This window comes from Poromitra crassiceps, assembly GCF_964638095.1.
Source record: "Poromitra crassiceps genome assembly, chromosome: 22".
Taxonomy (NCBI): Eukaryota; Metazoa; Chordata; class Actinopteri; order Beryciformes; family Melamphaidae; genus Poromitra; species Poromitra crassiceps.
Genome location: NC_139647.1, coordinates 14,647,765 through 14,658,857, shown reverse-complemented (window position 1 = coordinate 14,658,857; position 11,093 = coordinate 14,647,765). Strand labels below are relative to the sequence as shown.

Sequence of the window (11,093 nt, the reverse complement as noted above, 5' to 3'; positions counted from 1 at the left end):
ATTTCTTCCAATTTGCCTCAAATGGCGATTTGGACCCGAGAATGAACTAATGGCAGAGGCATAAATCCACGGTGCGGTCGTTCCCATTTTCTTTTAGTTTTGAAATAATTTGCATGTCTCTCTATCCATCTTTCTCTCTCTCTTTCTCTCTATGTCTCTCTCTCTCTCTCTCTAGATAACGGAGCAGCACCACCACAGTGAGGCTACAGCCTATTTGCTGGAGAGGAAAGGCGATGCACACGGAGCTTTCACTGTCCTGCTGAAGGTAGCTAACACACACACACACACACACACACACACACTAGGGCATTCACCGACTAGTTGACTAGTAAAACCACTAGTCGGCACTGTGCTTAGTAGTCGACTAGTCGTCATTCTTGGTTTTCCCTCTTTCCACAGTGCAGTGTTAATAATGCAGTACAGCAGATATGCCACTGGGGGGCGCTGTGGGTACCTTGCGACCATTTGCGACCCTTCCAATCGACGAAGAAGAACGAGTGCAACAACCACTAAATAACAAACCTCACATCACTTTCTTTTCGTTTTTATTTTAGAATACTCAATAGCATAAACCATTACTTCATTTTAGTGCAGCCAGTTGTTTGTACGTTGTCAGGAAAGTCACTTTTGATGGATATTGGGAAGCATCCTACCGGACTGTAATGTGGACAGCGGCCAGGGCCAGGCTAGGTTACTAACTTACTAACTAACGTTAATTTCGGAAAACCTCTCCTCGCGCCCCAAAGCAGGACTACACAGCCAGCAGGATAGCAGCATGGCAGACCTTCAAGTGTAAGTGGAGTTTGTTTTAACCATGCTTTATTAAATGACTAGCTGTCATTACTTAAGTACTGTAACGTTACCCATTTGTTTGTGAATAATGCAACGATTTTGTTAGCTGGGTTTCACACTTTTAATTTGAAGTCCGAAAAGGGAAATGGTGTGATAGTAAATTGAATGGACACTGGTCTGTTACTTCTATCATTTCACACGTACCATTTCCCTTTTTCGTCTTCAAATTAAAAGGGGAAAAACCACGAAACGTTAGCGTGTGAAGCCTCGACCTATCTGGATTATAAAAGTATAACGGTAGAGAAAACAGCCATCAGCCATGCCGTTTTATACTCATTTATTGCGAAATGCTTTGGGAATCAAGCTTGGTCAGAAAAGGTCTACTATAGGTCTAACTGCAGGTAGTTATGCCTGCATCTATCTCTGCATCTCCCCTGCTGCCTGGTTGTATTTGAGACCCATTTGACGTGAGTTGAGCATTTTTATTGGGGGGAGAAAAAAACTCAGACTAGTCAACTACCTTTAGGGACGACTAGTCGACTAGTAAAATTCACTAGTCGTGAATGCCCTAACACACACACACACACACACACACACACACACACACACACACACACCTTTGGCTCTCACATGAAGCTCCATGATGTTGACAGTAAAGTAGTTGTTTTCTCTCTGTGAAGACACTAAAGCAGAAGCTGGCTCTGCTCCCTCCTGAGAGCGAGCGAGCGGGTGGAGGAGGCCAGGTGGAGGAGGTGGTGGAGGAGGAGGTGGAGGACGAGGCACAATCGACACTGCGGAGAGTTGAGGATTCCTTAAATGACATCATCGCCTTGTGTCATCGAAGCTCGCAGAACCTCAACCAGCAGCAGAGAGAGGTAGTTAGTGTCCGTCAAGCTTGTTTGACCTTAATGAGCACTTACAGTTGATCTAACTAATCAGAATCAGAAAGACTTTAATGATCCCCGGGGGGAAATTGGGACAAGTAGCAGTTGCTCGCACTCAGGCATGAAATATCCACATAACACAACATAGCATAACACAGTATCACACAGTATCTCCCTAAACGTAAAAAACAGTCAGTACAATAAAATGCAATAAAATAAAATAGAATAAAATAAAATAGGGTCAATGGGATAGTAAAAGTAAGTAGAATTGTAGAATAGCATTCAATAAGTAGTTACAGTTACAATCTATGTACAGTACGTGTCAAATTGCAGTTATTGCACACTGGAATTAAATTAAATCAAATTGCACGTGTGACGTAACTAAGGCACAGCTATCCTATCGGCTGACTCAGTCTCAGAGAGACTGAAGGTGCTTTCACACCGGCCTTGAAAGCCGCAAAATGCACTTAGGTTATAGGCCACACAATATTAGGCTATTTTATATAAGGAATTTATTTATCTGGCGTATTTTCAGCCAGCCACTTGAGCTGGCGACCTTTTAATTTGCCGGCCCACGGCAACAAATACCAGCTAAAAGCCGGCTATTACCGGCTAACGGAATCCCTGACACACACACACACACACACACAGCTGGCCCCTCCCACTCTACACACACACACACACACAGCTGGCCCCTCCCACTCTACACACACACACACACACACAGCGGACCCCTCCTCGCTCTACACACACACACACACACACACACACACACACACACACACACACACACACACAGCGGACCCCTCCTCACTGTTGTCTCGCTCTCACAGGTTATATGGTTTCCTCTACTGGAGGCCATGATGGCTCCCCAGAAACTACTGAAGGGACCCGATGCCAAACACACATCTGAGGGTAAACACACACACACACACGTAAACACACACACACACACACACACACACACACACACACACACACACACACACACATAATAAAAAGTGAAACAAATGCATCACAAAGTCACGAATGTTACTCCAAACTGCAATCTATGTTCTGTTTCTTAGTTTGTGTGTGTGTGTGTGTGTGTGTGTGTGTGTGTGTGTGTGTGTGTGTGTGTGCATCTCAGCATTGAAGGAGCTGACGATGAAGGTTCTCAACAGTATGAGCAGCTTTATCCCTCTGCCTGCTATCATCCAGAGAATACTGCAGGTAATAGCCGTGTGTGTGGGGTGGGGGTGGGTGGGTGGATTTCATCAAGTAGCCTTCCTGTGTTTGTATCTACCTCTCTACCTCCTCACACTGACTTGTATGAGACGAGTGTGTTGTTTCTAGTCTTTCAATGCGTAGTTCAGAAAGTTCAGAAGCAACACATACTCAGTCCTCATCCAACAGGCTTCCATTCTGATGGAGAGATGAGGATGGAGTTTGGGCGGGAATAGGAGGAGAGGAAAAAGTCTTTATGAAGCGGCTGTAGGTTCAATCACTGTTGTGTTCGTATATCAACTGGTGATAGAAAGAGGAGCAAAACAGAGAGAATGCCACAGATTGTTAGTTTACTACAGTGAACATTAAAGATGTAAGATGTGTTAGGCATTTAGTTTATTATTGTGCTTGCAGATAGGCAAGCACAATCTTAGAATCTCTCATACTTAATATCCAAAAGTTTGCTTCACCATTTCTCCTACAGTTTTCACACTACACAGACATGGGAGACATCAAAACGTGCGGCTCATTGAGGAATCGTGTGCATTTGGATTGCTAAGGGTTTCGTTCGCCGGTTTTCGCGATATTGGCGTTAACGTACGATTTTTTTCCCCATTCACTTGAATGGGGTTTCGAAATCGTTGGCATTAAATTAGCTCTAGCTCAGACACCGTATGACCTGCTATTACCAAACTTTGTAGCTAGGTTTACAGAGTCACCTTTTACTCTGTGCGGGAAAATTACACTAGTTGACCAGATGGTGGCGCTATAACAGCCATCCTTACGTTTTGGTCCATAACTTTTGAACCGTAAGGGCTACATTCAAAATTATTTTTTCCCTGGATTCCTTGGGTCATTCCGCATCTGCTGATATAGGCCCCGCCCATTTCCGTCTAACTAGATTTTCCGCCATTTTGAATTTTGTCCAAAAGCGTTTTTTCGCTATTTCTCCTTCAAATTTTGCCCGATCTTCACCAAACCACATCACAGAGCGTGTGTGGACTGTCCCGCACAAAACTTATTTTGCGTATTTTTGAAATTCCGCACCGTTGCGATATAATCGACTTCCAAAGTTCTGTGGGTGGGGCCTATTTCACAAAGATCGTCCGATGTGAACCAAACTTGGTCCAGGTGTGGAAGGATGTACTCTGAGCCTATAGGAGAAATATTTTGTCATTTCGCCTCTAGGGGGCGCTATAGCAGCATTCAGAACCTGTCCCTTCTAAATTGTTTTATTTTGAAGGGCGGCAGGAAGTGCTGATTCATTGGAATTATGGCCAGCCTTCCTTCTTGTATGACACTTGACACTTCTGAGCTGATTTCAGAAAAGAAAGTGTCATTTGGCCTGTAGGGGGCGGGGTTGGGTGGGGCCTACTTCACAAAAACCGCCATAACTCTGGACCACATTGTCCGATCCGAACCAAATTGGTCCAGGTATGCACATATGTACTCTGAGCTGATAAAAATAAAATGGTGTCATTTCGCCTATAGGGGGCGCTATAGCAGCATTCAGTAGCTGTATCTCACAAACTGTAAGAGCGACTGTTCCCAAATTGGGTACATAGGTTCATAGAGTACTCTTCTAATCTGGCCTGAAAAATTATACCAATTGACCTCACGGTGGCGCTATAGCTGCCCTCTTTACGTTTTGGTTTGTAAGTTTGGAACCATAGCTTCTACGATCAAAATTCTTTCTGCCCTGGTTTCCTTGGCTCCTCCCGCTTGTACTCACAAAGGCCCGCCCATTTCCCGCACACAACTACTTAGTACACCCTAGCAACGATCTACGAATGCCCTATACCGATGAGCCGAAAACACCATAGCATCCAGTTAATACACCCTTGCAACGGCCTAAACACGTCCTAGCTACACATTGCCGATTGGGGCTGTATTGATACTGGATGGGAGGCCGGGGTCTAAGGCAGGGGCGGTGCAAGGGGGGCGGAGCGTCACGGGGGAGCAAGCACAATCAAATTTGCTTCAGCAAATTTAGCCCGTTCTAGTTTGACTTATTCTTTTTTTTTTAAAGATGTTTTTATTGGGCAATTTTCAATTTCCATACATAACAAAACAATACAAACAGAAAAAACAGACAGAGAAAAACAAAAACAACTATTTGACTTATTCTAATTACATGGCTGTGTGTGTGTGTGTGTGTGTGTGTGTGTGTGTGTGTGTGTGTGTGTGTGTGTGTGTGTGTGTGTGTGTGTGTGTGTGTGTGTGTGTGTGTGTGTGTCGTGCACGCACGCCTGCATCAGGACCCGGTTTATGGGAAAGGAAAGCTGGCAGAGATCCAAGGCCTCATTCTGGGCATGTTGGAGACCTTTAACTACGAACAGGTAACACACTTTGTGTGTGTGTGTGTGTGTGTGTGTGTGTGTGTGTGTGTGTGTGTGTGTGTGTGTGTGTGTGTGTGCGCATGTGTGTACACATGTGTAAGTGTACATGTATCATTTCAGTACGTACAGACATCAGAACAGATCAGTTAGCGCTGATACAGCAGCATGGTACAGTAAATCGGCTGGCGGGCTGCTTTCAATAATATATATATATATATAGGAATAGGTCTCACTCTCTTTTCTCACTATGAGGCCTGGTATTAACCTGTGTATTAACCTGGTATTAACATGTTTTCTGCCATCAGATTGCAATCTGATTGCAATGTAGAAAACGCATGTGTGTATATATATATATGTATACGGTATATACATATATATATGTATATATATATATACACATATATACACACACACATATATATATATATATATATATATATATATATATATATATATATATATATATATATATTATACATATATATATTTATATATATTCTCATGTATAGAAGCTTTTGTGTGTTCAAGACAGGTTCCGATGTCTTGATTTAATCAGCTTTATTGCTCAAGTTGATTAAAGCTGGTTTCTCTGTTTAGACTTTACTGGAAACCACCACCAGCCTGTTGAACCATGACCTTCACTGGTCCCTGGCTCACCTGCGAGCTGCTGTCACTAGGGGGCTCCACCCACGACAAGACCACTGCAACATCTGTCTACAGCAGTACAAGAGGAGGCAGGACTCAGCGGAGGAGATCATCATATTCAGGTCAGGATAGTCATGGATCCCACAGCCTCGCTGTGCAGCCTGAGCCAGGGGAGGCTCAGGCTGCCGTGAGAGGAGTCTGGCTGCATGGAAACAGGCTTAACGATTTTTTTTTAACGATTTTAACGATTTTCAGACGGCAGCCCGTCTTTATTGTCACACAACACACTACAACACATGCACGGAGGGCCACAACACACACATGCTGAGGGTGGCCGGTGAAATTTGTCCTCTGCATTTAACCCATCCTGGCTTTGTCCTTTCCTCCTGGGGCAGGCCAGGAGCAGTGGTCGCTTTCTCGTACAGCGCCCGGGGACCGACTTCGGATGTTGTCGTCACTGGTCGGATGACGATGACGATCTGATCTTCTGCATGTTTTTAGTGGGGGGGGGGTTATATACGGAGGAACCCCCCTGGGGGAGCACGGGGAGAACATGCAAACTCCACACAGACAGAAAGGCCCTTACGACGAGATACCCCAACTGGGCAGTAGGCACTGAAGATATGGGGGGGAAACACAACCACAGCGCCCACAGTGTCCCAGGCGAGAATCGAACTCAGGACCTTCTGACTGCGAGGCGACAGCTCTACCACTGAGCCACCGTGCCCCTCGTAAGCCCTCCCCCTGCTCTACAGCTGCTCTCCCATTGGAGGCGAGCATTTCAGTCGCTGCCGGATTTCCGCTCCCGGCTTACATCCTTTGTCATTGGCTCTGACCATGTCAATCAGAGCGGCTTCCGCTCCCTCCTGCCTGTGTGTCACTGTAAATGTCCCCGGCCGCCGAAGTGAAAACAACAACGCTAACTAGCTAGCAAGCTAACGGCAGAAACCTACACGCTAGCTCATTGCTACGGTGAAAAGGGCAAGTTTTTATGAAAATTTGGATTGTGCAATAAAGAAGGCCTGCTTGGCACTGCCGCTAAGCGCCGCCCAAGACGAGTGTGATTGGTTAAACCAAACAGAGCATTTTTTTTTGCAATTCCAGAATGGGGACCAGCGCTGCAAGACTCCTCACCCGGAAGGGAGGGTAGTCTGGCCCCACGAGACGATGTATCCAAAGACAGCGCTATGACAAACCCACATCGAAACACATTTAAGACCAATAGAGACACTGCATGAAATAGACCACGCCCATCACGGGGGAAATCGCTCCGTTCACTCCCATAGACCAGCATCATTTTCCTTGAATTAAACATAGCTAAAAGCTGTTGTGTGGTGGGCTGCACAGACAACAAATGTAAAAAATCGCCAGTTAATGTTTTTTTGTACTCCCGAGCAAAACAAGGAAGCCATTGAGAATTGGCGAGAAGAAAAATGTGGATCTAGCTGTCAAGGAAGTAAGTTGGAGTGTTCATCTTCCGTATATATGATCTTTGTGTGCAACACGCGACCATGCACACGACATAGGAGAACGCCAGGATTGGAAGGGGGGTTTCTGTTTCCCCCTGTTTTGCGCGTTGTTTCTGAATGATGATGCACTCCGCAGTGTCTCTATTATGAGTGCTTAAGTGTGTGTGTGTGTGTGTGTCTATGTTGTCAGCTGTGGCCACCTCTACCACTGCCAGTGTCTGCAGCAGAAGGATTGTGGGCGGGGCTTGACCTCAGAACGCCAGCAGGGGTGGAGCTGCTACAAGTGTTCCTCCAACCAGGGAGGCAGGGGTGGGGCCTCCAGCCAACAAGGAAGAAGCCGCAGCACTTCCCTAGCACAGGTGTGTGTACATTTATGTATGGTACAGTGTCATAATCCAAATCATATTATGTAGTGATAGTACTTAAAGTCGAGGTGAACCCGTTCGTCACGTGCATCTGAGTCCGTTTCAGACTGAAAACAAATTGAGAGGCGGACCATATACGGTATCGATGATTTGATTTGACAATTCTGTCGACTGGCTTTGGCATCGGCCAATCCTGGCGTGTTCCACCCCCAAATCGGGTGGGGTTCAGCGTGTTGTCGTGCTACGCGAGTGGGATCCGCGGAGTACCAGGCAGCCACCGGCTTCGTGCGGAGCGAGCGGACAGTCCGATGCATGGGTGCTGCCCGCCCGCCTGGAATCTCTGAGAGACGACCCCTGACAGCCAGGGAGGCTGTCAGGCTCGGAGGCGCACGCCATTATCGTTAGAAATGTAAATAATATTCCTGGAATGCTTGTTTTAACGAGCCAGTTACATTTCTTTGCATTCTTAGAGATTATAGTTTTTGTTTTTTGTTCATGTTTCTAACAATTGGCCAAGTTAGTAGTTAGTTTATGGGATAGGAATTCTGCCAGATGACAGGCAGTAGGTGCCATTTTCTACTTCATTTGGAAGAGAAAATTATCCTGAAATGAAGATTTGATTGACAGCTGCATGTCGTGATATGATTGGTTGAAATGGGGTAGAAATTTGATAGTACTAGGTGACGTCAGCAAACTGTACATTACTGTTATCAATGAAATCTTGAAAAATGAACTTTTATGTTGTGTTTATGATGTGAAAAAGTGTGAAAAACTAAAGAAATTAGATGTTTGTGATTTTTTTTGCATACATTATTAAATAGGTGCACTGCCTACCCAGGTATTTGAACTAAAAGAAAAGAAAAGTCATTTTTGGGTTCAGCTCGACTTTAAGAGGAGAAAAAAGGAGCTTCTTGGATACTTATGGATAGGTTTTTAATTTACGAAGTAAAGTACATGTCTACTACAATAGTTAATCAAACAATGTACATCTTCAATGAACAGTGGCACGAATATAGTACTTAATACACACACACACACACACACTCTTATGTACAGGTATATAGTCCACAATATAAAGTGAGGTAATTTTCAGACTGGCTGATTGACTGACTGTAGCAAACAAGCCTAAGACCCCCCCACCCCCCATTTCCTTATTTCAGACTCGTGTTACATCAGTGCATCGTGATGGAGGAGCAGAGGCTCATGGGAAAAAGGTATGGTTTTTTCCTGAGCCCTGCCTTGTATGTTGTACCCTAACTGACTGATAAATATATCAATATGTCATTGTCAAATTAATTGTGATACCTTGGTCTAATTACCTTAAAAAAATTAGACCTTGGTGGAGACTGCGAAAATCAAGTGGCCAGTCGCAGTACTGCAGCTCTGCCCTAAAGTATACAGTATAGCCCAAAAGTATATGCATATGACTATATAAGGCTGTTTATTGGGCTTCTTCCTCACGGAAGACACAGGCTGGGGCGCTAACCCATACTGCTCCCGGGTGCCATCTACATTCCGGCTGTCAACTGTTTCTCCAGTGGTCACCAATCTATTCCTGGTTGTCACGTAGTCTATTCCTAGGAGTCTATAAACTATAACTATATATAACTATAAACTAACTATAAAGAAAAAAACATCACATGGATGCAACTGGGACGTATCATCAGTGATGTATATATAATACTGTCCAAATTGAACCAAATGGATGGTTCCTCTCAACATTTCTTCATGCTGAAGGCTAGTGGGCTTTTCCCATGCTACTGTGCTAATGGTTGCTCTGGGATTAGGGGTCAGAACTCACTCCAGTAAATACAATGTTACCAGCCTATTCATATTCATTGTCAGCAATTCTCTCTGGCTACCCCGGTAAGAATTCTGTGTGAAATGACGTCACCTAGTATATTGACGTACCTGTCATTTTAATCCCGTCTGGATGACTGGATGACACAGGATTACATTGTGGATTACATTGTGCTGCCCTGTCTTACACACTTCCCATGGTGCTTTGCTGTGTTGCAGGTGTTCATAGAGACCACGTTGGACCCCCAGCAGGAGCAGTCCTGGGACCAGCTACGCTGTTTATACAGAGGACCATCCAGGGTGAGCTGTGTGTGTGGGGGGGGGGGGGGGGGCGTTTGGGTGGGTCGGTTTTTATGGAACTTTTAGTTTTGAAAATCATAAAATCGCATGATGCTTAAACCTGCATTGTGTGATGCACGATAACTGATTGAATGAATTGTATCAGTTAGCTCCTCGTTTTCTGAAATCCGCCAATTAAACTCAAGAGGAGGCGCACAGTTGCGATGGGTTTGTGCAATGGGTTGCTTTGCATTCTTTTTATTGGTGTTAAAATATATTTGATCTTATCTTATCTTATCAGCCACTCCCAGGTTACTTAAAACAACTGTTTCCACTCTAAAGAGCATTGGCCCTCTTCAAGGAGAGGTGACCATTCATTGCACTAAAGCAACACTGCACCTATTGGTCCATGAGCTCTCTGTAAGAGTGTGGACGTGTGTAGACTGTCTTTAGCCCAGGTGAGGAGAGTTCAATCACTTAGGAGAGAGAGTGTGGATGTGTGTAGACTTTCTTTAGCCCAGGCGAGGAGGAGAGTTCAATCACTTAGGAGAGAGAGTGTGGACGTGTGTAGACTGTCTTTAGCCCAGGCGAGGAGGAGAGTTCAATCACTTAGGAGAGAGAGTGTGGACGTGTGTAGACTGTCTTTAGCCCAGGCGAGGAGGAGAGTTCAATCACTTAGGAGAGAGAGTGTGGACGTGTGTAGACTTTCTTTAGCCCAGGTGAGGAGGAGAGTTCAATCACTTAGGAGAGAGAGTGTGGACGTGTGTAGACTTTCTTTAGCCCAGGCAAGGAGGAGAGTTCAATCACTTAGGAGAGAGAGTGTGGACGTGTGTAGACTGTCTTTAGCCCAGGCGAGGAGGAGAGTTCAATCACTTAGGAGAGAGAGTGTGGACGTGTGTAGACTTTCTTTAGCCCAGGCGAGGAGGAGAGTTCAGTCACTTAGGAGAGAGAGTGTGGACGTGTGTAGACTGTCTTTAGCCCAGGCGAGGAGGAGAGTTCAATCACTTAGGAGAGAGAGTGTGGACGTGTGTAGACTTTCTTTAGCCCAGGTGAGGAGAGTTCAATCACTTAGGAGAGAGAGTGTGGACGTGTGTAGACTGTCTTTAGCCCAGGTGAGGAGAGTTCAATCACTTAGGAGAGAGAGTGTGGACGTGTGTAGACTTTCTTTAGCCCAGGTGAGGAGAGTTCAATCACTTAGGAGAGAGAGTGTGGACGTGTGTAGACTGTCTTTAGCCCAGGCGAGGAGAGTTCAATCACTTAGGAGAGAGAGTGTGGACGTGTGTAGACTGTCTTTAGCCCAGGCGAGGAGGAGAG

The 11,093-nt window shown here is 45.2% G+C and overlaps 1 protein-coding gene across 1 annotated transcript in view; it reads left to right on the top strand.

Moving 5' to 3' along the window:
- vps8 (VPS8 subunit of CORVET complex) overlaps positions 1–11,093 on the top strand; it is a 56,202-nt gene that overhangs the window by 43,023 nt on the left and 2,086 nt on the right. The window contains exons 36-44 of the mRNA XM_083657952.1: positions 176–265; positions 1,473–1,667; positions 2,510–2,591; positions 2,806–2,888; positions 5,141–5,221; positions 5,819–5,988; positions 7,526–7,694; positions 8,861–8,914; positions 9,720–9,800. Coding sequence (XP_083514078.1) covers positions 176–265; positions 1,473–1,667; positions 2,510–2,591; positions 2,806–2,888; positions 5,141–5,221; positions 5,819–5,988; positions 7,526–7,694; positions 8,861–8,914; positions 9,720–9,800 — 1,005 coding nt within the window. The remainder of the gene's footprint in view (positions 1–175; positions 266–1,472; positions 1,668–2,509; positions 2,592–2,805; positions 2,889–5,140; positions 5,222–5,818; positions 5,989–7,525; positions 7,695–8,860; positions 8,915–9,719; positions 9,801–11,093) is intronic.